Consider the following 27,460-nt stretch of genomic DNA (forward strand, 5'->3'; position numbering starts at 1 on the left):
ATGATGAAATAAATGATACAGCTATTCGTGAGGGATTGGTGCCACAACTGTTAAACACTGGTAAGTCATTCAATTATTTATCGCAAAATACTAGATCATACTGTTACTAATATTTATGAAATAATTGAGATATTTGATTTTTTGACATTCACATTTAACCTGTAAAATATTGAGTATTAATAATATGCTTTCTCCTTTTCCTTGTAAATTCCATACGCACGTTACTTTTGTTGTTAAGAATAATATCAAAATAGCTCGTAATAACATATATACTAAATGTAGTTTATACTCTATCAACTGGTGTCTTTTCTATATTCCAGAAAATGTATGTCCCGTGTACAGAAACACAAAATTGAATAGGCCATGATGAATTTCTTGATTGGTCGATATATAACATCACAACCAAACAAAGATATACACTTACCTCAAGATTAAATAAATTACGTAATTTACAATTTTGCCCAATTGCAGGAAAGAACTTCAAGCCCATATGTACACTCTGAACGTGCTTAAAATGTTACATCGGTTCTTTATGTCAAATGATTTATATACGCAAGCGAAGTTCTTCTGGAATTATCAATATTTGCAAATCGCAAACTTTGTTGAAATATGGGGATAATGTCCCTTACCATCTACATTTTGAACTTTTTGTCGGTCAGTTTTGATTTGTTCTTAGTCGTTTCCTTGATTTTAAATTAAATCACGACTAAGAATTACTAACAAGTCGTAGAATGGAACATCTGTATTATGGAGTTAATTCATTGTTTCTAAATTATCACTGAACGCTGCTATTCACTTATGTAGAATCTGAACATGATTAGATAAGGGACTTATACCTTATCCTCTCAAGTGTCTTCGACATCACATAATCTCTTAATCTATTTACAGGCTGGAAAGCAGTTATCGGGAGATTAGAGGTCAGTGCGTTGTTGACCGGCGTCCTTGCTCTAGTTTTGGTCATCATCACATCTATTACGAAAATATCGTCAAGGCGACAGTTCTTCCTGGTCACGTGCTTCCTTTTAGCAGCACTGCTATCGAGTTCGTCTGGTATGTATTTTACACCCACGCAAATTTGATTTCTTCTGTTAGAAGAACAAGTGAGATCTTGAATGTTATGAACGTCATAAAATGAAGAATTTTATTTCCTGTCATTGTTTCAATTCATGAAAGCAACATCCTTTTTATGGGTTCCATGTTATTGTTTGAAAATATGTTCATTTAAAAAAAAATAGACGTACTGTTGACTGTATGTTTAATGTAATATTTAATTTTTATTTGAATTGCTGCCTTTGTGCACATGATAAACATACAAATGTTGGAACCAGAATGTACAGTACTATTAAACCTCAGTATTCAGTAAATAAACAAGCATTACGTATATGGTAATACTCTAAAACAAGTTCAGCCAACAAGAAAATTGTATACTGATAAATGAATCATTTTCTTCTCTGTAATTCAATCATTTTTAACAGGCAATTAAAGCATGAAATATATAAGTATTATATAGTAAGCGAGGAATTCTATACACAAAACTTTATATAACACTAATTTAAATAAACATAGCCAAGTGTTAAATGACTGTTTTCTTTTCTGGTGACATCAGATCTATAAATTTGAACATTCTAATATAAATAAACAAAGTCAAGTTTTAAATGACTGTTTTCTTTTCTGGTGACATCAGATCTATAAATCTATAAATATTTCCTATTTAAAAATATTTACCTTCGTTCTGAGTATAGCGGACTTTCCATAATAAAATGAAATTCATTTTCAATGTGAGCACAAACACAACAATATCGCCTGAGGTATTGGGTGTGGACGATGCCATCTTCCTGTTTCTATGGTTAATCTATGAGATGACACCCGAAACCTAGTTAAATTTTTTTTAATTGTTTTTATGTTAACACAATCATGATATCTCTTGTAACCTAATTCATTTGTAAAGAAGTATATAACACCTGACCCTTGGTGACACTACAAGTAAGCTGGGCCATTCGTGTGTAAACATGTTCCATACTCTTGATTGAAATGTTTAAAATACATCAATATCTCCGTTTCCTGTTCAAGCCAGTTATAACTAAAACCATGAGTACATAAGACGTATGATATAACGACTGAACAAGAACATTAATTTGGTTTGGTACGATATTTTACCAATATTTAATAATTTTGGTGTACCTGGTCAATGTTTTGTATCTTTAATTTGAAATTGTGCTCAAGAACTGGGAAACATTACACATCAGTACTCCGAATATTGAGGATGAAAATGTTTTTTGGCTATGTGTGAAGATAAAGCTTCAAAGGAATTGTAAGTGTACTGTTTTTGTTTGTGACATTCGAGACAATATAACGTCATCATTAAGCTATAAATATGTATTAACAATGTATCATTGATATATGTATATATGTTTCTGTTTCAGCCATCACTGCCATATTTGGAGTTCGTATTTACACACACAGTTACAAGAGCATTCTAAGCGTTGAGGCTTTTAATCCAGACAACCACGTGCCAACAGAGCGATATGTGCTGTCTTGGGGATTGCATATGTGTTACGCAAGCGGAAGTTTCTATATGTTGTCAGTAATCCTTATCATTGTCAACATCATCAAATCTATTGTATCAAAATCCACAGTGTCGCCAACTTCCGACAATGGAAATTTTTCAGGCTTAGAACACATGCGGTCCAATGCCAAGTTTGAGGATGACAATGGACAGTCTGCAGGCTTAAAAAACGTGAGGCCTAATGCCAAGTTTGAGGATGACAATAGACAGTCTTCAGGCTTAGAACACATGAGGTCCAATGCCAAGTTTGAGGATGACAATGGACAGTCTGCAGGCTTAGAAAACGTGAGGTCTAATGCCAAGTTTGAGGATGACAATAGACAGTCTTCAGGCTTAGAACACATGAGATCCATTGCCAAGTTTGAGGATGACAATGGACAATATTCAGACTCAGAAAACGTGAGATGGGCTTCCAAGTTTGAGGATGACAATTGACAATATTCAGGATCTAAACGTGCGATCCTTTGCCAAGTTTGGGGATGACAATGGACAGTCTGCAGGCTCAAAAAACGTGATTTATTGCCAAGTTTGAGGATGACAATGGACAGTTTGCAGGCTTAGAAAACGTGCGATCTATTGCTAAGTTTGAGGTATATAAACGACCTCTGATACTAGCGAGAAGAATATGGAGAAGATTTCTTTGGAATGTAAGTAGCCATTCGGTATTGAGAAAAGTGCAGTCACGACGTAATTGGAAGTAAAGACACCTGGACTGGAGAGTACACAAAATATATCGGGAATATGAACTACTTACCGATTTGAGATAAAATTCATTGTTTACTGCTACTGGCTGATGTGAAATAAAGAGGGAAACGTTACCAAAATAGAGAATTGAATGAACTATGTCCTACTTTTGGTTATAGAACCATCTGTTAATTCTGCTAATTTATTATAATTTTCTAATCCAAATAAATATATAGAACTTCAAAGTTTAGAGGATTAGATCAACATTTAGTAAAACTCCAAAAGACTTTTACATAGATATATTAATGTAATTAGTTTGTTGTCTACTGCAAAGCATCACTACCACTGAAAATAATGTAACAAATTTTCATGATTTTCTTATCAAGACTACACATACAGCATTCAGTAGCATGTTGCTATCAACCAACTCATCACAGAGAAATAATTAGGCAGCACTTTTTGGAAAGATTTCTGTTATAGTTATATGGCACTGGTTTGCTAAGTGTGCGGTATGGGGTGATGTATGCAAATGGTTTTACCACAGGAAGTAGCCTGTTTGTTAATTATATTGACAAACGAGTGTAGACCCTGAGGTTTTAGGAAATAGTTTATACTTGTGATCTTCGGAATAATGAAATCATCTTTGAAACAAGAGGCTCACGGGCCTTACGGTCATCTGACTATAAAGACCCATATATGAAAGAGGTCAAATGGGCCTAAAATAAATTTCTCAACTACACCACAGCATACATAGAAGGTTAGTTCATACAGACATTTTCTGCAAACTTTAAATCATATTCTTTCTACATGCACTACACAAATGTCATTACTTCGGACATATTGCTTGTCGAGAAAGAAATTTTAAGATCTCAACTCAATTGACTCAAGCGACCTTGAATTTAGGTCAAAGTCAATCATTTGAACAAATTGGTAGCCTTTCATTCGCTTAATGAACCAACATCAACAGTCTGCACATTTTATTGAAAAGATTTTAACACATTCAAACCCTGTGAACATGAACAAAATTGTTACTTCTCCATTCGAGCATACATCCCTACATGCTACAGGAGGGGTTACAACCACTCTGGGCATTTTGATTATTTAGAAGTCATTTAAAGATTCTTTTACTCATCTATCCACTGTGAACTTGAAAATGGATCGAAGTAATACATATTTAACAAGAGGACTAACGGCCTTGACGGTCACCTGAGATCAGTAATATTGAATATAAAGGTTCAAGGATAGTTTTAGAGTGTCATGAAACAGAAAATGTGAAACAGTGTCAATACATGCATTCCATCAAAACTGTCGTCCTTTACTGATAATTCATATGAAGTTATTTCCAGTGGGATATAACAAACGTTATGATCAAAAATACAATTTTCTATGAAAATAAGTAAAGTTTATAAAACATTCCATCCACAGGAAGAAATGTGAGGCTCATTTTGGTAATTAAATCACCTCAAGATGTTTCCATTCATGAAAGCATTTAATAATACCATATCTGGGTCTTGAAAAGAAGATTTTTGGAATCTGAGTCAATTTGACCCCATTTGGTCCCTCCCCTCAGGTCCCTGGGGGTTTGGGCATTTATAATTCACAATTTTGGTTCATCTTAGGCTAGGGAAGGCTTTTGCAAAATTTCATTGAAATTGGATTAGGGGTTTTTGAGAAGAAGTTGAAAGGTGTTATTGTTTATGGACGCAGGATGCTTGATGAGGGGTATTAGAATTGGTCACCTAGAAATTTGGTAGTCCTTCATTCCTGCATGCTACAGGCGGGATATCAGCACTCTGGGCTTTTTAATTATTTAGAAGTTGTTTAAAGATTTTTTTTACTCATTTGTCCATTAATAGTTGGCCTGATAAAATGCCCCTTTTTAACATGATAATGTCCTTCAATTACTAAGATAATAATTATTACTATCTTAATGGCGCATCAACACATAAAAGGTCATCAGGGCCATCAACAAGTGAAACACACAGCGATCCAAAAAGTAAATAAAATCACACAAACTATAAGGTAAAAGACAAATGCTAAAAATCTTAAATGGTTATATTATCACAAAAGATTAAAATGTTAAGTCATATTAGATATTGGCCAAATATGTCTTTTCGTCAAGTGGCTATATCGAAATTTTTAAGTTTTTGGCACTGTAGGTGTTTCATCGTTTTAATATACCAGTGCATGTCAATATGATTTATTGGGGTGAATACCATTTATTTATTTTCATTTCTGTTCATTATGCATAAATTTAATAAACATATTTGATATCTTTTACTTTTGTAAACTGTATAACTCCACGCATCTTGTTCCTTGTAAACAGTCTTAAAGTTACTTTCAGAGAACTTATTTACTCTTCTACCTCCTGTCAGCTTAAAAGCAAATTAATGAACATATTTTCCTGACACATGCTACATTTTAATTGTAGATAAACTGTTACATTATGTAATATAACCCTTCACCTCTTTACCCCTGAAACTTAAGTCATTTGTTTGAACCTAATACTTGTACATAAACTTCAAAATGGACGGCATAAGTATTATCATTATTATCAAACACACGCAAAAATAAACTTAAATGCTTGCACATGGTTAAATTACTTTGGTTTGCTGTCCAAAGCATCACCAAAATCTGCTTATCAAAATTGTACTGGTCGAAAAAAAAATAGCTTGAATCACCGAGATAATAAAAAAGGAGAAGCAAAACGTAGATCGCATTTTTTTAATTTGTCTAGATATACATAGATTCTGATTTAGCTGTTGATATATATCTGTACACACAATACATTATATATACATTGTCAGAAACATCAACTTTACACTCAATCAACATACTGTAAACATACTATTACAGTAAGTTATAAATACAACGAATAATATACGTGACTTTGTCAAACAAGATAAAAATAGAATTACTGTACAGTATCTATAGAAATTAGAATCGAGAAAAGCGTAGACACATTGTAGCAGCATTAGAATAGTTGAAAATCTGATTTAATACATTATGAATATGAACAATTCAAGTTTTCTATTTTCAGGCTTATCTCAACGAAAGGAGAAATAACTGCTATGTACATACAGACAAGAAGTTCCAAAGCTTCTTCATAGTCAACAAAAACCACCACTGTGGCCTAGTAGTCAATTATAAATGTTATTTTTATTTTATTTGTCAAATTCAAAATTATTTAAATATTCAATAAATTACAATGAGATTTGTGTGATGATGCAAGGCAGTCTGGAAATCTGGAGTACTGTCAACATCCATCAGATAATTTTAACTGTTGAAAAGTAAGAGAAAATGGTGCCCATATATCGAAATCACCAGTTTGTGTCTGTCAAGTGAAGTACTTCAACATACAATAAGTCATTGTACAAGGCTCTGTTAGGTATCAAGTCACCACATAATGACAAAAATGTTCAGATGTGAATCTGCATTATGGCTATTCAAGGAAAACATCTCCCTTACCTCAAAACTCCAAATATTCCTTGCAGTGTATCCTGCCTATTACTTCTAAACAAATCATCAATTCAATTCTATGGATGGTACCACTTAACAAAACTTTTGGTCCGAAGTTCTGAGGTGGGATACATGTTTACTATAAAAACCCTTACACAGATTACCTAGTATTCACCTAAGTATCAATTATTGACCCAAGTTAACACAAAAAGTTTTTAAATTTCTTTACTAAATTTAATAAGATTTTTTAATAATTGAAACTTTACTACTGTGAGAATTTAAGTATATAAGCAACATCATTGACTCTGTAAGCTTTGAATTTGGATAAAAAGAACGAAATGACAAAATCTTTGGGTACATACTTTATTCCCATTATCTAGTTAATCACTTTACTTTAAGCCTTAAAGAAACTGAAGTTTACTTTTAATAAATAAAGTTACACATCACGGATCAAATCATTGTAGTCATCATCCTGTAAACTGGAAAATTTTCAGCAGACAATTATTCTATATTTTAGTTAATTTGATAACACACTTTCCTCTCATTTTGCGTTTTGATTTTTTTTCTCTTGATCTGTGATTCTGGCATTTTTAACTCAAAAGAAAACAAAATATTTTCATGCTTTTTAGTAATTTTTTGAAAATTTGTGCCACTTCTAAAAACAAAAAACTGACTCTAAAAATTTTCCAATTTACAATATCATATTAACAAAATATATAACAACACATGTATTTACAGTAATATAATGTTTTGCTACAATGATTAGCTGTATCATAAGTGACATGAATACAGAATATTACGGATCAGATTACACCACTGATACAGAGAGTAAAGACATTTACAATTATACAATATACATATCACAGCAAATGAAATCTGACATATTCATCCATTCCATACTTATACCAATCATATACTGTACAACTTATCATGATGTATGAAATTCAACATGAAATGTATAATTATTTTCCGGTTTTACACGAAATTTTATCTTTTTAACCACTCGCTGTAAAATCATTGATTTTCATGAGGGATTGATTTTCCTTAAAATCGTGGGCACTCTAAATCCAAAATTTCATGGGGGATTTGTTTTCGTTTCAATCATGGGCACTCTAAATCCAAAATTTCAAGGGGGATTTGTTTCTGTTAAAATCATGGGCACTCTAAATCTAAAATTTCATGGGGGATTTGTTTTCGTTTAAATCATGGGCACTCTAAATCCAAAATTTCAAGGGGGATTTGTTTCTGTTAAAATCATGGGCACTCTAAATCTAAAATTTCATGGGGGATTTGTTTTCGTTTAAATCATGGGCACTCTAAATCCAAAATTTCAAGGGGGATTTGTTTCTGTTAAAATCATGGGCACTCTAAATCTAAAATTTCAAGGGGGATTTGTTTCCGTTAAAATCATGGACACTCTAAATCTAAAATTTCATGGGGGATTTGTTTTCGTTTAAATCATGGGCACTCTAAATCCAAAATTTCAAGGGGGATTTGTTTCCGTTAAAATCATGGGCACTCTAAATCTAAAATTTCATGGGGGATTTGTTTTCGTTTAAATCATGGGCACTCTAAATCCAAAATTTCAAGGGGGATTTGTTTCCGTTAAAATCATGGGCACTCTAAATCTAAAATTTCATGGGGGATTTGTTTTCGTTTAAATCATGGGCACTCTAAATCCAAAATTTCAAGGGGGATTTGTTTCCGTTAAAATCATGGGCACTCTAAATCTAAAATTTCATGGGGGATTTGTTTTCGTTTAAATCATGGGCACTCTAAATCCAAAATTTCATGGGGGATTTGTTTCCGTTAAAATCATGGGCACTCTAAATCTAAAATTTCATGGGGGATTTGTTTTCGTTTAAATCATGGGCACTCTAAATCTAAAAATTCCTATGTCCATAAAATGATCATTAGGTTAAACTTGACATGGAGTATAGTACTAGTGGATTTTGAGAGCAAGATTTATTCACAAAATCAACAGGCAATGAAAATGTGTATTTTTGGTAAACCACAAAATTTGAGCCTCGCAAAAATTTATGATTTTACAGTAAATCGAATAAGATTAAAATATTTGTCTACTGATGAGTCAGTTGTATGATTTTTTGTTCATGAACTAAATACGAGTATCAATATGACAATGATATATTTATATATTATAAATGCATTCAGAAAATACATCAAATTGTACATTCTTAAACTTTTCAGACTCGGACAAATGACAGTGAAACACCTGAATTATCAATATTGAAACACAAACGAAGCCAGAGAGATCTTGGAGAAGCTCAGACAGAAAATAAAGCACTGTTTTTTCTGATAATACTTACCATAAATGATCTACTATGGATAGGACTATATCTGCCGAGAATAAAAACCTCAAGTCACGAGGTGTGAAAGTAGTTCTTAAAGGATTATTTTCTACATGAAATGTTTTTCTATAATATCTATAAAAAATGTTTGATTTTTTTTCCCTATTATCACATACTTGACCCTTCCTAAATTGTGTACCTTGTTGCTATATATAAACAACAAAAGAACACATACAGACTTATTCTACCATGGAATGGAAATCATGAAGATCAGTTGATGATGATCAATTTCTGTGTAAAAACTAACACAACTGAACTCTCTACTAATTGGCAGCTACTAATCTGTGAAAATTGGAACATGAAAACATTGGAAACATGACAGATGTACTGATAAGTGACATAAAGATGCATGTCATCTATTTACTCACTAAAAAAAACGATTGTCATGATTACTAGACTCTTTCCTGTTTCATTATTTTCGTAAAGAATAGTTATCCTTTTCGCTTTGACTTTTTGGAAAACTGAAAATTTTGTTCCATCTATCACAAAATCTGAATTTGTACAGTAAATTTGAATACAGAAGAATTATCTGCCAAAATGATTACGCTGTGCTAGACAGAGAATAAGTATCCAAACATTTCATGGGAGATTCTGAAATACCCTCTAAATTCTGCACAATATACACAGGTAATGCACAAAATGGTAGGCATGCATCATCCAATTTCAAAAAGTCTTCATATGAAACAATTTCATTTCAGACATTAAGTTTAAAAATAACACCATCTTTACAAACATCCAAGTGAAAAATCAATTCCTTCATGAAAGGAATTTCATGTGATTTCTGAAAGATGTTTTAGAAATTTTATGCTTTTTATATTGCTAAGGACATCTATAGCAGCATCTCACCTGACATCCTAGACAACATGGATTTTGTCAAATAACTTGTCTAATATGACACTTGGGCAAAATATAAGATTAACCTGACTATTTTGAGATCTTGTAAGACAATTATCTGATTATCTTGTCTTATCCAACACCGTGAGGGACAAACATTGACAGAGTAATTCTTCAAGTTCACATACTGTGAGTACAAATATAGCCAGACAAGCCTGCATACAGTAAACCAATGCCAGATAAACCTTTCTATTCAGACACCTGGTGGGGTAATATAGTGTCAAGTCTTGCTGGAAAGAAGATATTGTCAACACAATTTGTCTCATTTTCAAACCTTTTAGAATACAACAAACTGTAAAACAGTATAAGATGTCCGAATATTCAGGGATTAATTTAGACCGCTTTTTACTGTTTTCTGCACTATAATACAACGGGAATGGAGATGAAAAAAACATATGGATCTAATACTGAAAACCAACTACACATGTTGTTGAAAAGATATAGAATGGAAACATAAATTTCTGAATTAAATGTATAAATCATAACTAGAATGATTTCATTCACACCTGAAACATTGCACATCTCCATTTCAATGACAATTCCTGCTTGTCAGCTATCTTCACTTTGTCTCACATTTTCAACAGAGGTAACACTAGGTGTGAAATAAATAGTTATTTTTAGATATGCTGCAATAATTCCCATAATTACTTAGTGCACCAATTAGCTAACAGAAATGTTACCTGTAAAAAAGTTGAATTACTACATGTACTAGGAAAAATCACATATCAATATTTTCAAATATATCTTGGGAAATATGAATTACGCATTTTGAGAGAAAGGAAATGATGAAATAATTGTGTTTTATACCTTCACATAATTTCAAAGCTTAACTGAATATTTCAATTTTGATTGTATCTTACTGGTGCAAATGTACATTATTTTTAAATGATGTTATATATGTAGCTGGAAGTGTTAGGATTTTGAACATATCAATAAAACAACTATTTAAATAACCATACATATGGCAATGATTTCATCCACTGATGAAGGAAATAAAGCAATATGAAATGATGAAAAAAAATCAATTCTTATCATATCTCACTATCCAAGTCTCTTAAAATAAGGAAAGAAATTTGAAATCACTGTATTCCTGGCATTTTGTACCCATATCATTCTAAAAATGACCTGAATATCAGCTTTCCTTAAATTGCTTCCTTTTCAACAGTGAGAGTCTAGTCAGATGAACATGTCACCATTTTCTGAAGAACTTTCATAAAACGACCTTACAAAACTTACTGTGCAGGTTGCATTTGTCTATCTCACACACCAGAGTTTTCATCTTCTGTATCTTTCTCTATATTTTCATCATCTTTGTTTCAATTCAATTTCACTTCTTTGAAAGACAACCTCTTTCAAACAGCATTAGTACACAATAAATTCACAGGTAATAGCTTGTGGTAAAAAGTAATCACCATGATGAAATTGTTCATTTAAAAAAAAACTAAAAGTTTTCTCCCTCTTTCCTCATAGAAGAGGTTGCTGTTGTGGAGCCTGTTGGTAAAATTGGGGTCCGCCAGGTGCCCCGAGGGGTGGGGGTGCAGGATAATTGTTCTGAATGCTAGACTGCGTCTGTGGGGGAACGTTTTGTGACATATTCTGCATGGAACTCTGGGAAGGATTTGTGGTGACACCAGGTGATGATGTATAAGCAGAAGTCTCCGTTCCACTAGCAACACTGTGAACAGAAACATAAAAACATAGACTAAAACAGGAACAGTAACAGTAGCTTAGAAAATAGGACCATTACCCAAAACCAAAACCTGAACTATAACATTGTTTTATTGCATTTCTTTTATTTCATTTCTTTTTACTTAAAATACTTTATAAACAATTATCAACATAAATTTACAAAAGGGTGTGAAACCACTGATAAATTTAGGCTTTTGCAAAGTCAATCAATTCATCATTAAATATCATGCAAAATATAATCCAAATCATGAGGTCTTATTTCAGAAATTAATTCAAACTTAAAACTGAATTCATAATTAAACTTATCATTCATGAACTGGGGACATCATCAATCTGAATTTGTTTTCATTTATCAATAGGGACAACTTATACAAAAATTACATACTTTGAAAAACTTTGACTGTTTGATGGCACATAAACTTGTGATGGTGGACCAACAACCATCTGTGGAATTTGTCCTTGACCCTGTGGCATCTGACCTTGACCTTGTTGCGATATTTGACCTTGACCTTGGGGAGGCATCTGCATCTGATTTTGCATTGGCATTTGAACTTGTCCCGGCATGTACTGTTGTTGGCCATTGTACATTGACTACAAGTATTACAAAGTTTTAAGTACAAGGTATGAAGCTCAAGAGCAAGAGTATGAAAAACATATCATTTATAAATCAAAACTTTATGATATTATCAAACTTACACACCCTTGTCAAAAGAAAGATATGGACAAGAATAATGCATACAAAATATCTAATTGATAACAAAGAAAAAGTCATGTACAGAGATCATTTGTCCAAAATAGAAATTCAGACAATATGGCACAATTACAGAATTTACTGAACTCTACCTACATGTAGCACACACATGTAAAGGAAAAACTTTCCACACACTTCAATAGAGGCATTCATTTGTTACTCATATAACTTTTGTTGATGAAGTGTGTCAATTCTCAGTTTGAATGAAATAGTGTCCGTACTTGAGATACACTTAATTCTGTTCTAGAGCACTCTTGGCGCACAATGGATATTTACAAAACACTCTGTTTATATAATTCTGTTCACTGTATCAATGAAATTAGGAACATTACAAATACAATGTGGTTTTGGGGATCTAGGTATTTTTATATAGAATTTTATAACAGATTACCAATGATTAGAAAAGACAGACACATAACAAAGATTCATCCTTTTCTTCAAAATGTAGGACATACCACAAACGTTTATCTTAATCTAATTTTAATAATAGATGATTCAGGATTGAATTTTCTTAATTGAAATCACATCCTCAGGACAATCAGATAAAACATTTTCAATAAAGAATTGGCAACAAATATGAATCAGAAGTAAATTGGAGGCTTCAATATGATATTTGGGCGGTACCAGAAATTCCAATAGAATAGTCAGAAGTTGTCTCTGTGAGACAACACCTAGAGATAGAACAGCCAAAAAGACAGAAAACCTGTTAACAACCAATCCAGCAATCGTCATCATGATTTTTTTGGAAGTTATGTACCTGACTAGATAAAGGCTGTGTCATAGACATATTTGGGTGCGAGAAATTCATTGCTCCTGGAGGCACTCCACCCTTAAATGAAGCGTATGGATTTGGGTCCTCCTTCATCAAGTTATGGTACATCTGTAGCGCATCAACCACCTTGGCATTGATCTCACACAGGCTTGCATGCTTCCTGTCATTTATCAAATAAGTATATATTTAATTATATACCTCCGTAGATACAAATGTTTCTATCTTATCAATTAGCCCAGAGAGGGTATCACTATCAGATCTGTCTTATCAATACGCCCAGATTGGGCGACACAATCAAATTAACCTTACCAATAAGCCCAAGAAGGGTAACAATCAATATCTATATTATCAATAAGCCCAGACAGAATTACACCATCATATTTGTCTTCTCAAGAAGCCCTGGTAGGGTAACACAATCAGATCTATTTTATCAATGTCTAGCAAGGTTACATGATCAAACCCATCTTATCTATAAGCCCAGAGAGGGTTTGATATTAACTGTGATTCGCATTAGATAGACTGCCTAGTTTAACTAAAGACAATAACACAGCTATGCCAAACACTGGGTGATCAGGTTGGGCAAGGGCAACACCTTTTACATCTATAGACATCTGTGGTTTGATTTCAGAAAGGGTATGAAAGGAGGTATTATGGAACTCCCCATCCCCACCATCCCCCACCCACCCCCGCAACCCTAGGGTTTTCCTCAGGTACTCTCACAGTATGACCCTTCTTGTCATACCATCCAACCAACAAGAACACTTTATGTCTTCTTAAAGCTTGTTTAGCTATTGTTGTGAGATAAATAAAATTGTATAGACTATATAGGATGTAAGTGGATTGATCACATGGCTTACAGACAGATAAATAAAAAGAAGAAAAATGGAAACATAGTTTGAAAATCTGCACTTAAACATATGTTAAAGCTCTTTGATGTTTTATCATAGAAAATGTTCACCTTTATCATCAAAACAATGAAGTTTCAAAACATCAGCATTCTTTATCGTTAAAATATCTGTTCATGAAATAATACCTATCAATCTTCTCTAATTCTGTGTCTATGAGTGGACCCATTCCTTTACAGGTTTCTGAAAAGAAAACAAAACATTTAGAATTCCACTATAGCTGAACAAATCATTTCTATGCATTTCTATTGTAAGTATATCAAGCTTTTTAAGTAAAACATCTTGATCATGTGCTGTTCATACAAGTGAAAATATTCCAAAATAGATAAAATTAGAGGTCCAATGGGACTGCAGCACTATCCTGGGGTATATATATATATATACAAGCAAAATATCATGTCTCTAGTCCAGTGAGTTCATAGGAAGAAGTCATCTAAATGCTTGAAAAAAATTTGACCCTTTGACCTTGAACATAGGTCAAGGTCATTTTGGTTGCAAATTTTGACAGGCTTCACCCTTGGTAAAATTTGGTCCATTGATTATAGAGAAGAAGTTTTTAAAGGATAAAGTTGACACTGGACGTCGCAAGATGGCACAAACTCATTTGTCCTTTCATGCCAGGTGAGCTATAAAACCTAATCTATTTCAAAATCCCTCATTTTTTAAACACACTTTATTAGTTATGAAATACGATTCTGCACACAGGGATAATAATCAGACAGCTTTGTCCCTACCTTCCAAGCGAAGCATTTCCTCAGAGTCTGGCTGAGTTTCTCCTGTAGGGTCAGCATTCTGTATCAACTGCAATACCTTGTCAATCTTATCCTGGAATCGTGAAAAAGTCCCCAAATTTATATATGACATGGTTGATAGCCAGCAATTAGTTTATCCCTGAAAATGATACTAAAAACTTACAAAATATAAAATGTAAGTAAAATTATTCCCAAAAACAAAGTCTCACTAGGCCTGTATTGCTGATTCTTATATCATCTTTCATCTCATTCTTTTATCATTAATATGTTATAATCCAGCAGTTTTATGGCAATATAACACAATCTGATGCTATCCAGCTGATATTCAACATGTATTTGTCCCTAAGACCATGGAATAGAGGAGCTTCGTTCCAGATATAATTTATTGATGCAATGTAATGAGAAAAATCATTACTGATGATGTGATGTAGTGAGTTTTACAAGCAACAGCTAATGATCAGCTAAAATAAACTATTACAATTAGCAATGAACAAAGCCCAATGTCCAAACATCTTACCTTCTGGTTGAGATAATAACAAAGAGTGAAAGATTCTATTCATCATTAAAAACCGGTGAGAGAGACAAAGGTGTCAAAATTACCTCATTAATGTCCACTTCCTCAGGGGGAACATCAACTGATTTTACCTCCACCTCCTCATTAAACTGCACTTTCTTCTTTTCTTTAGCTATCAAGACAAAAAATGTGTATGTTGTAAAGAAAGAAATCTCACAGAAATTTCAATGACATTAAATTACTGTCACTGAATTACCATCTAGATATGCATAAATCAAGTGTAATTCCTAACTTCAGCTGACCAAAGCAAACCTCAGTTTCCAATCACTTCCTTTGAATATTTTCCTTATTGTACCCCACATGTAGTAGTTAAATGTGAAATTAACTAGAGTATGGAATACATGTCATTTCATTGTTAACAAATTGGAATAGGTAGACCTTTATATCAATTTCTGTTCAGTAAATATTTTACATTAATCTCTAACATTCTGAAAGCCATGTTTCTCCTTTCTTGGCATGAATTAATAGCAGACATATTCAATATTTATAGAATATATCAACATATATGGGGAAAATTCCATTTCATAATTCGATACATATATATATCATTTCCAGTTGAAGATATGTTTTGGCCATTTGATGGCAAAGATCACTAATTCGTGGCTTGAAGAGGGCATAAGTCAAAATTTATCTCTCTTCATGATTTGTTGTTGTCTCCCTTTGTGATTTGTGGATGTCTCCCTTTGAGATTTGTGATTGTCTCCCTTTGTTATTTGTGACTGTCATCTTTTTTCATCTGTGATTATATGTTACATATGTACAATATATATACTATTTGGAATATTTAAAGTTCAGCCTAATATTATGACAACCACTTGGTGTCAGAGTAACTGACTGACCAAGCATGCTAATGCTTTGTATTTTGACCCAGTCACCTGATGTAGGAAAGTGACTTACAATCTTCTGGTTCCACAGAAAGGTCCGCTGTGACAAAGTTTGCAGGGAACAAACCTTCTCCTCGTTGGTTAAACCCTTTCCACCAATTGTCATCGCTAAAAAAAATCACAAACCAATGTATAGTTTCAGATCTGTACATGTTACAGTAGTGTAAAATAAATTTAAATAATGCTGCAAAGTTTAAAACACAGTATAGTTACACCTATTATGATTCATGAAAGCTAAAACAAAGACTAACAAAATGAAAATTTACACCAGTTTACAATATACTGTGAATCAGTTTTTAAGTAATTTGCAGAATCTTGAGTCTACATGGATAAGTGGTACCAGCACAACACGTCAAATTCAGACAGAATTAGATACAGAACTAGATGGTTGTGCTCTATATCATTTTTGACAGCATCATTATTCAATTTCATGACAGCTAAAGTGATTCCATATCTATTTAATGCTTCTACCATTTTATAATACCACAGTTACATAATCACATGTTATATTAACATATCAAATTTCACACATAGGAGAATACCTAGATGGAATAAACAAACCTGTCATCTGTAACGCTGATGTACTCTCCTGATTTGAAGGTCAGTTCATTATCTTCTGCTGCCTCAAAATCATACAGAGCTCGAACCTGCACCGAAAAAAACAAATCATAGATAATGTATTGCTTTTACTGGGAAAAACTGCTAAAATGTACTGAACTAGATAAATGTCAAAGCTAGAAGACATTTAAGCCTAAAGTCTAATGAGCAAGTTTTTTATTGCAAAAGTTGTCAAATGTGACCATCAACATTTTTACTCCATCAGACCCTAATAAGGTTAGAAAATTTTGTTAGAATTTACTATGGTGCAGATTTGTTGAGGGTTTCATGACACATCTTGTACAAAACCTTTTTATTGCAAATATTTTGATCATTTAATCCAGAATGATGACCACCTGTTCAGATGTGAAAATAGGTATTATGACTTCTTAATAAATATGGTGTGAATCTGAACCAAAATCTGTTCATAGTTTCATAAAATATATTTTGACCAAGACCTTTTACAAGTTAAAGTGATGAAATGCAATCTCTGATGACCCATAAATCTTGACCAATGACCACAATAATATACTAAGGTATTGAGCTTCATGTCCTGACAGAACCACATCTGTTGAGAAGATATTACATTGATTTGGAACCTGATGTCACAGGACACAGTAGATGGACACTTTGGAAACTCTTCTTGAACTCTCAACCCATTAAACGGCTGGGACATACAAAACATGCTAATTTACAATATATCTGTTTTATACTGAACATGTGATGAGACGGACAAAAAAGAATGACATTTGAATTGTAGTCCTGTACCACATGAATAAAAAGTTTTCATAATACCACAAAATAAAATAGAAAGTTTTCATAATAACACAAAATAAAACTGAAAGTTTTCATAATAACACAAAATAAAACAGAAGGTTTTCATAATACCACAAAATAAAACAGAAAGTTTTCATAATAACACAAAATAAAACAGAAAGTTTTCATAATAACACAAAATAAAAAAAATTTCATAATACCACAAAATAAAAAAAGTTTTCATAATACCACAAAATAAAACAGAAAGTTTTCATAATACCACAAAATAGAAATAAAAAGTTATATCAGCCATTAATTAGTCTACATTAATCGAAAATTTACTGGAAATGAAATCACTTTATTAAGAAGGTAAACTTTTGTCTTTATTTTGTTTATACATACCTTTCTCACCTCTCTTGGCTTACTGATGCTGGCGTATGTGGCTGAGTCAGAGGGTAGAGAGTACCCAGTAGGATAAAGGGATGTTGTCTTTTGAGAAGCATTTTTGTCAGACTCCTGCAGTGACAGTGCGATAGCTGCAACAATAAAAAAGAAGCATCAGAGACCACACACTGCATTTCTTAAAACATCAAGTGTTTCTTACAGACAATTATTTATGGCTTATCAACCCTTTACCGAAGAATTTCGTGTTTTTCCACATCATAATTTTTTGGGGGGAAGGTATAAAAAGCCTAGCTGTCTGTGTGACGATAATCTGTTCCCTTATTCTATTGTTTGAGTATTTCACTTTTGAAATTGTCTCATTCTGACTAGTTTTGAAATGTCATATAACCGTAGACGTGTTTCATCCAAATAAGATATCTTATGATGTGAAAATATCGAATGTGACACTGACACGTGATATTTATGTAATGATCGATTGCAACCAGATTATACAAATACAGTAGGTTTAACAATATGTGTGTTTTCTATATAGTACCATTAAAACAGCTTAATTTTGTTTCCCATCATGATATACCATCATATTAGAATTTGTATTCAATCTAGATAACCATTTTTCCCACTAGCGTCGTTCTACTGAAGGAAACGCAAATTGATTAAAAAAAAATGAAAAAAAAATTCTAAGAGATCTGGTGGTTATATTATTTTTTATATTATTTTTTAAGAATCAAACATGATGTGGTACTTACAACAAAATATTTATGGAACTAAAGTGATAAATCATTACAGAGGCTCCTGATGAGAAGTATTTGCAACATTGCATAAAAAGCAGGAGATGAACTGAAAAAACATGGCATTTGAAATTGTACAACATCAATCTGAAAGTGAAACTGTTATTTAAAACAGATGTATAGAAGGCATTTACATCTGTAATACTATTTCATATTATAGCCATTCAAATAATCATAACAAAGTAACCAGAAGACAATAAGCAATTCTGTGTTCCATCCATCGCTGTCTTCAAGGGAGATTACTCTATGAAAATAAAACTTACCTTTGGCAATATCGTCCTCCTCCTGCTGATTACTGACAACATTTGGGTCGGAGCTGACTGTCGTTCTCTTAGGCTACAAGTCAGCAAGAAATTCAATATTACAGAAGACAGTACCATCAATTTATATGCCAAACTGCAAAAGGAAAACTGAAAACAAATGTTCTCAGAGCTGAAATAATTCCCAGAATATTCACTGAAAATTTCACATTAATTTAATTGAGTCTCCACAGGCAATGCTGTGACTGACTCATACTGAAGGAAATATTTACAATAAAAATTTGAGAGAAGTCTTGTTTCTGACATCTTCTTTTCATTTCATTCCATATTTTCATGTATTTCACACAAGTTTCTTTCAATCTGCTTTATACATGTATATCATCAATGCTCACTTTTGATTTTAAAATTCATTTGGAGAAGAAAATCTAATGTAATCAAGGAAAATCAAAGAAAGTTGATAGATGTTACATTACCAAGGTTTTGACCTACAACAATGATTTGTTAACAATTATACCCTCGCAGCAACTGCGGAGGGGATATAGCCTTCTGTTTGTACGTATGTATGTCACATTTTGTCATCAATCTAGCAAATTCATTTCCAAACTGATTTTGATCAACTTTACATATTGGTCACCTATCATAATACCTTGAATAATTTTGTCTTTCAGTATACCAGGGTCAACATTAAGATCACTGTTACTATCTATAGAAAATCATCGCTATAGTAACTTCATTTCTGAACAGATTTTGATCAAATGGGACCAAGGGGATTTGTATCACCTGAGAAGCCTTGTTTATAAATCACTGAGGGACACAGCAATTTGTGAACATTAAATACCTGATTGCTTATATCTATGTTTGCTAAAAGGAAAATACATTTCCTACGCCACACAGTGATTAAAGAAACGACTATAGATAAGGTTTTTTTTTATGTTTAGAGCATAGTGTCACATATGAGAGAGTGATGGAAAAGTCAGTGTCAGCAGGGGGCACTCTTTGGGGAAAACCCTTTTTTAACTTTAATATGAATTTGTGTAGTTTGGTGAACTCTACACTTTGTTAACAGTGCCCATTTTAAGTACCCTAATCAGCACGTGTATTTGTCAGGCCCATGAGTGAGTGTTATTATCAGGACATATGGGTTCTTATGATAGATAAGCAAAGAATTACTTTTTTCAAAAAAATATCAAATTCCAGAGTAGACAGGTTACAAATAGAAGGCAGTTATTGTTCAGGAAATGTGATGAATGTTGCCATTCTGATAAATGCAGTCAGATATTACAAGATGTCATTAAAGTTGAGTACACTACATCAAGTACATTTCAAAGTTTTTTAAAGTTTATTTTCTAAAAGGAAGACATTAAGTAGTAATCTTTACTTTGGCCAACGAGAAAAACACACTCTTTTTGATTATCTGTTCATTGTGTTTCGAATAGCAAAATATTCAATGAAAACTACTAGTGAAGACTGATTGTAAAATTCAGTTTTAAGGGAAAGAGTAGAGCAAAAAAATAGGCAGGGAATGTTACAGGCAGAATTTGTTTAAAGTCTGTTAATGATAGATTGACATGCTGTAAATACTCGAGAAAGTAGAATGTCAGTTCTAAATACCTGAACTCTAATCTGAAACATAATTGATCACATATTGAGCCCTTATGTCATGACTATGTGATGGTAGATTTCAGATTCACATTCTAGTTCTAAACTCAGATTCAATAAAAATAGGGCAAAGTATGAACAAATTAAAGAAAGATATACACAAAGACTCTTGAAAAAGGTATAAAGACAATAAGACTGGGTGTTCCGGAATAATAAGCATCTTCTGCTTCATGGACGACATCTGCATTGACGATCTTGGTCAATCCAAGTATAAAGTGTCATGTTCTCAAATGATTAAAAAGTTATACAACAATGAAGCTAATGGGAAAAACTAACGAACATCAAATACGTCCAGCTGCTTATCACACAAAGAAATAGAATATTTCTCAATGAGATCACCATGACAGCCATGAATTTGTTTTTAAAAAAATCACCTTAATTGAATTTCATATACTGTGGTCTGCTGTTAAAAATAATGCAATTTAATAAAGTACATTGATAGAACTTTGTAAAAATTTTAAAAATTACAAAACAAGCTTTTTTTCTTGTGAATACTGATGACTATAATAATGTTCAGTAAAAAGTATTAAAAAGCTTGTGTGGCAAAATCAATTTAATCAATAGTCAAGAAACTTTTCACTGTACAACTGAATAAGCTATTTAGAGTACAGCTGAATAAACTATTTAGAGTACAGCTGAATAAACTATATAGTGTACAGCTGAATAAACTATTTAGAGTACAGCTGAATAAACTATTTAGAGCACAGCTGAATACACTATTTAGAGTACAGCTGAATAAACTATTTAGTGTACAGCTGAATACACTATTTAGAGTACAGCTGAATAAACTATTTAGTGTACAGCTGAGTAAACCATATAGTGTACAGCTGAATAAACTATTTAGATGCAGCTGAATGAAGTATTTAGAGTATAGCCGAATAAACTATTCAACATACAATAATGAATATTTCTTAAACTATACAAGTGAGATAAAATCATTAGTTGTAATTATAGATATCATAGTGGATCTAACTGTCAAGCCAAGGCTCTTTTACATCTCAAATTTCGAGGCCTCGTCACATATGGGAAAATAGGCAGATACAGAATAACCCTTATTACTCTTAATAAGTGATATTAATTACAGTATCTCTAATCTCATGTATACAATTCAACTAGTCCAAGGGCCACAAGCTTTTAGGTCCCTTGTGACTCTTCATAATCACTTGATTTTTACTTACATATACTTTCTATCAAGAGTCACTTTAATGATTAATCATCAAGAAATAATCAGTGTGTGAGAGAAACATACAAATTGTATTTTTCTTAAACTTCAAATATTTTAATCTTATGACAACATACCGCTCCATCTGAATCTGGGAAATCATGACCGTCACTTTTCAGACTATCATAAAATGATGGTATCAGACTGAAAAACAAAAACAACTTTATAAAATCACATAATAACTACTGCTGTTACTTTTGGATCATATGGATGGCTACTCTAGCTTTCCTTTTATTTCATTATCTGTGATTCTAGTCATACATATACCTTATCATTTACATAAAAAATTCAAAATTGTAAATGTGTACAAAGGATTTTACTTCTTTCAAATTAAAGGAAAACCTTACTCAATAAAAGATCAGAGTCAACATTTCAAAGTCAATGATATATAGTGTTCACTTCTTCAAGAACTAGGTACCAGTTACAAAATAATTTTCCATAGAGCCAGCTGCTGAAGTACAGACGTAGAATAAATTTAGCAATACTAATATACTGCTTTATGTATACAACTGATGTTATGGAAAATAATTCAGGAGTGATACCTATGTAGAAATCAGTAACAATATTTCGGGTACCTTAAGGCGGGATCATTTTTAAATTCTTTTGATTCAGCCCATTTCTTTATCAAACCCTTTAATTTCTCGGACACTTTTGGATGAGCCTAAAAAACAAAACAAACATTTTGTTACAAACAAACCATAGTTGATGCTAACAGAATATTCCCTGACTCAGGGATATTAAACTTGTTTTTGAAACATTGAAATACCAGATTTAAATTGTTTGGTTGGTTGACAAGATGATCAAAATAGCATATTAAGTTGCTGTGTAACATCTCACCAGTTTCATTGGCTTGGTTCATTATCCAATGAACAGCCAAGTCATGATGAGGCAGGGTCTCCTTGAAGAAGCTGGTGGCTACATATCTGAACAACATATGAAAGGCCCACTGCATGCCATTCAGAGCAGCTGGGGTTAAGCGTTTTGCCCAAGGACAAAACTGTGACAGCAGAGACTGGTCCGTCTCTCTGCTTCCTGAGAAAGACAAACCACCAGTGCACCTCACACATTCAGCTGAGGTTACAAACGTACTATTGACTGCACTATTCTTGACCCTGAAACACCTTCTACTGATATACCTAATCTTTCAGAACCACAGACTGTCTAATTATAGGTAATTCATTATCCACTCTGATAGCTGTATATCACACTATTTTAAAGGTAAAAACATTTTTCCTGTTAAAGGACAATACATAATTTGATAAGCATTAAGTATTACACAAGAGTTCCTCAGAACTGTATGTGTTGTCTGCATAAAGTGTCACAGTCACCCAGAAATCAAACTGGATGTGCAACGTTCAACCATAAAGTTGTAATATCCAATTTCATTTCTATAACTTAAAGCATAAAGGGAAAACTGCGCAAAGCAATATTCCTGAGAAATTTTCAAAGTTCAAAGCGGCATAACTCTGCCCAGAAATTCGTGAATCGAACCTTACCTGTAATGGTCGACCATAAAGCCCTTTTTTCATATTTCATTTTAAAAACTCTAAGCATAATCAAGAAAAGTACAAAAAACCATATTCTCGAAGAATTTTCAAAGAGGCATAACTCTGTAAAGAAGGGTCACAGACAGACAAGAATCATAACTAATCTGTACCCTTCCAACAAGAAGCCATATACCAAATTTCATTTTGATAATTCAAAGCATAACCAAAGAAAGTCCAGAAAACAATATTCCCAGAGAATTTTCTAAGTTCAAAGGGGCATAACTCTGCCAAGAAGGGACACAGACAGCTGGAAATCGAACTTAATCTGTACCCTTCCAACAAGAAGTCATATACCAAATTTCATTTTGATAATTCAAAAGCATAACCGGAAAAAGTCCGGAAAACTTTCGTACAGACGACGCCTACGACAGATAAAGTGATCCCTAAGTGTCCGCCAGCTCTGCAGGCGACACAACAAGGGAGAACATTAGGCTAATATGTATGTTACTGTCAATTTCATTTCAGCATCTCTCTAAAAAATTTTGAAATCGTATTCATCAGCTTATTTACCTTCTGACCAATCAATGTTCGACATTCAGAAATGAAATCTCTGGAGGATATCTCCAAATGAAATGGGCGCCCACAGTTGTTGACAGCAGCATCTAACAGCTGAAACAAAATTCAACAGTTTCTGAACATCAATATCACTAATATCTCCTACTTTTACTATTCATTTATGGTTCAATAATTCAAAGAGAATTATACAAAGATCTTTGAAGGAGTAAAAACTGCCTGTTTTACTTAAAAAATTATGAATGTAAAACAACTTGCACCTTCATAAAATGGGAAAATATAACAGGATTATCTAAAAAATGTGTAAATATTCTTGCATTTGGCTTTGTTTTGGGGAAATTACACACAATTTGATTGGGGGAAACAGCCTTGTTTTCAACAGTAAAACTGGACCAAAATATCACTGAAAATTTTCTTCATCTATTTCTAAAGGAATTTGAGATCTTCATACCTGATATACATAGATGTATGTACAATACATCTATCTTTTTTACTACATACATAAAATATTAGACAGTGTCAGTAAACAAACCTTATCCACAATTAATGTAATAATATGTGCATTTAATACTAATACCATATATTGGTCCATAAGAATTTTTTTCTGGAAATATACTTGTACATTTGACTGCCACCTCATCAAGCTTTTGATAGCAATAATTCATGACAATCAAAAATTGAAACTGTTTTCAACATTGTGAAACACTTACAGTTAAAGCCTGCATTGATACTATAGGGACAATATGGTTTAAACGCTTCACTATAGACCTCAAACAATCCCTTGGACTGGAAAAGAAGACAAAAAATTAGTAAAAGCTGTTTCTAATGTATAGTACACAATACATGTTTCCTCTTTGAACAAATTTTAATTTTATTTTTATTTTTCAACCAAGCTACAAATGTAATAAGTCAGGCAACATAAACAATGGAAATGCTTCAAAGTCTGTAATTGGCATCATTGATACTGCTGTAACAGATCTAGAGGTCATAATTTATTTTAATACTTCCATCCGGATTTGAACCAGGACCTCCAGGTCACTAGTCTTATGCTCTATAGATCAAGAGATTTTTTCTAGCTAATTTCCAGGGTTACATACTTCCCCTCCAGAAAAGACCTAGAGTTTCCCAGGGTCACAGTGATGCTAAAGGGTATGATTATGTAATATTTCATAGTACAGAAAAAGACACCAATGGAAAAAGACTTTTTATTGATATAAATTTGTTAGAATTCAAGTGCATGACCCCTGGTTTATTGGTCTTATGCTCAAACGAATGAGCAAAACAGAGATATCTCTAAATAAGCAGTATGTTGCGGCAAGTATTTACCAGCTCAGGGTTATAGATGAATGAAGTGTCTTCTGTTGAAAATTTTTGCTACGTAAACAAGCATTTCAATATCTGATGTTATAATAAGAAGAAATACATGTACGTTATGAATAATGGGCTCACTGTAAAATGTAATTAATTTCTGCAAAAAGATCACAGACAAGGACTGAAAATATCTGCATAAAAAAAAGAAAAACGTAATAAAATATAGCAAACTGGGTCAACACACATTATCTGATTAGTGATTATTACAAAGTAGACTTATTATGTCATGAAACACTGTACAATGTATTTATATTGTTGAAACTCTTACCCATTTGGCTTTGTGTTCACTTGGTCAACAATATCCATGATCAATCCCCAGTCTTCAGCAGTGTTCATCTCACTAGTGGCCTTTTCTGCAAGTGAGAAAGTCATTGGAAAAATAGACACATTTTTTTTCTCACTCAGTCAACATTCTCATTTCAGGGAACATCAATTTCAAAATTTTTATTAAATCTCTTCTTTCTGTGCTGAGGAAAACTTTGCATGATTTTAACATAATCATTAACACATTAACATTGTTAGATATACACGTGCTTGAGCTATAACTATGGATACTTCTTCTAATCAGAAACTCGTAAAACTACACCATAGACTCAACATCAGGACAACACTCTTTTGCTGTCGGAATATATAAAAATGAAAGGAATGCTGTACCTTTTATGTGTTGACAGGCCATTAAGAGTGTCATAATAATAATAACTGTACCTCAAAATGTAGTAATTTTTATATAAACACAAGAAAGAGCCTTAAATCCAACATCAATAAACATGAAGAATTGTACAAGTATAGTGAAAAGTAGCACTCCCCACTGCTTGTAAGAAGTAATGATAATGTATACCATTATGAATGTAGTGTGTGCATGTATTATAATGTTGTAAATTGATACATGTGGATAATGACGTTGTTGTTAAGAAGCCTGACATTATCTTTTGTATATCTGTTATATGTATTATCTGAAAACAAGATATTTTAAGAATAAAAAAAGAAACAGAAGTAACAACCAATTTGGATAAGTCTGTAAGTCAAGCAGAGATTTGAAAAAGTATTTAATAACTTTGCGTGTAGACTAGTATACATGTAGGCTAACTGAACATTTGCACTCCCACCAAAGTATTGAGAGAGATATTGTGAATGCAAACAGAAACAAAATCCAGTTGATGTCACATAAATATGGTCTCTTGAGTTAAAAAAAACATATAGACAGAAGATCTGATAAATCAAATTAGTGGAAAGATGAACATATTTATATGTACAATCATGTAAATTGATTCTATTTATTACAGACTTGAACTGATACTCATATGATAGGTGTTTGACTAACAGTATTAATCTTTCCCTTGTTTCCTTTTTTTAAGTTTCCGATTGCAGTTGATGACTCTACAGTAAATAAAAAGCCGCATAGAAAACCGTGGATTTGACATCAAGAGGTAAATAAAAAAAGAGGAAGTGAATGGTGACATTATATTTTGAATGGAAATCACGGATGGCACCCGTGGTTATTTGTTAAAGCTATACAAAAGCATTTTCAGACAAAAAAACAAATCATATTTCTTCACCAAAATTTTTGTTTCATTTTTGACAAAAGCAGTTTGGTTACATACACATTTAAGAATATATATCGATGTCGTCACTGAGGGATGTGACTGTGAGCATTGTGTCAGTGAAATGCGTGTTAGTCTAAATATAGCTATTTCTTCCAATCCTAAGCTTGAGAGAAAAACTACCACGTTTAATAAATAATAAGCCAATGTTAAATTCAGGTATCATAGGATGAATACTTAACAAAAAAGTTTGAAGAAAAGAGACGACTTGATAAACACACACCCGCGGACAAAGCTGATCGTTTGTATACAATGTTGACATGTCATACAGAATGAAGGAAATAAAGGTTCGATTTCAAGAGCACAATGAAACATTTTATGTAAAGAACGACCTTAATCTACTCTTCAGTGCGCCATGCTTACCGACATCCTTGTCGAAAGGCGTTGAACTCGCAAACAACGGCATTTTCTTGCTTTTAATCAGCTGTTGTTCTCCTTTACT

At 32.8% G+C, this 27,460-nt stretch overlaps 2 protein-coding genes across 2 annotated transcripts in view; one reads left to right on the top strand and one right to left on the bottom strand.

The window, feature by feature from the left end:
• Positions 1-3,001, top strand: part of LOC132546450 (uncharacterized) — a 3,131-nt gene extending 130 nt beyond the window's left edge. Inside the window, exons 1-3 of the mRNA XM_060210163.1 lie at positions 1-60; positions 889-1,050; positions 2,424-3,001. The exon at positions 1-60 is cut by the window's left edge and continues 130 nt beyond it. Of these exons, the coding sequence (XP_060066146.1) occupies positions 1-60; positions 889-1,050; positions 2,424-3,001 (800 nt within the window). The remainder of the gene's footprint in view (positions 61-888; positions 1,051-2,423) is intronic.
• A 2,959-nt stretch (positions 3,002-5,960) lies between these two features.
• Positions 5,961-27,460, bottom strand: LOC132546438 (signal transducing adapter molecule 2-like). The gene is made up of 16 exons (XM_060210149.1): positions 27,382-27,460; positions 25,686-25,770; positions 24,757-24,832; positions 24,044-24,142; positions 22,562-22,647; positions 22,064-22,130; positions 19,109-19,181; positions 18,055-18,188; positions 16,861-16,946; positions 16,313-16,407; positions 15,442-15,527; positions 14,824-14,914; positions 14,218-14,272; positions 13,170-13,344; positions 12,047-12,252; positions 5,961-11,647 (listed from the first exon to the last, which is right to left on the bottom strand). Exons 1-16 carry the CDS (start codon positions 27,422-27,424, stop codon positions 11,437-11,439), a joined length of 1,668 nt encoding a protein of 555 aa, XP_060066132.1. The 5' UTR covers positions 27,425-27,460; the 3' UTR covers positions 5,961-11,436.

This window comes from Ylistrum balloti, unplaced genomic scaffold (assembly GCF_031769215.1).
Source record: "Ylistrum balloti isolate Yb309-2 unplaced genomic scaffold, AGI_CSIRO_Ybal_v1 Utg369890, whole genome shotgun sequence".
In the NCBI taxonomy this organism is placed as follows: domain Eukaryota; kingdom Metazoa; phylum Mollusca; class Bivalvia; order Pectinida; family Pectinidae; genus Ylistrum; species Ylistrum balloti.

Coding starts and splice junctions, on each gene's coding strand:
- LOC132546438 (XM_060210149.1), bottom strand. CDS start 27,424: ATGCCGTTGTTTGCGAGTTCAACGCCTTTCGACAAGGATGTCG. Junction 15,528..16,312: donor TTCTGTGGAACCAGAAGATT/GTAAGTCACTTT, acceptor TTGTCTTGATAG/CTAAAGAAAAGAAGAAAGTG. Junction 11,648..12,046: donor AACAGTCAAAGTTTTTCAAA/GTATGTAATTTT, acceptor TTCTGTTCACAG/TGTTGCTAGTGGAACGGAGA.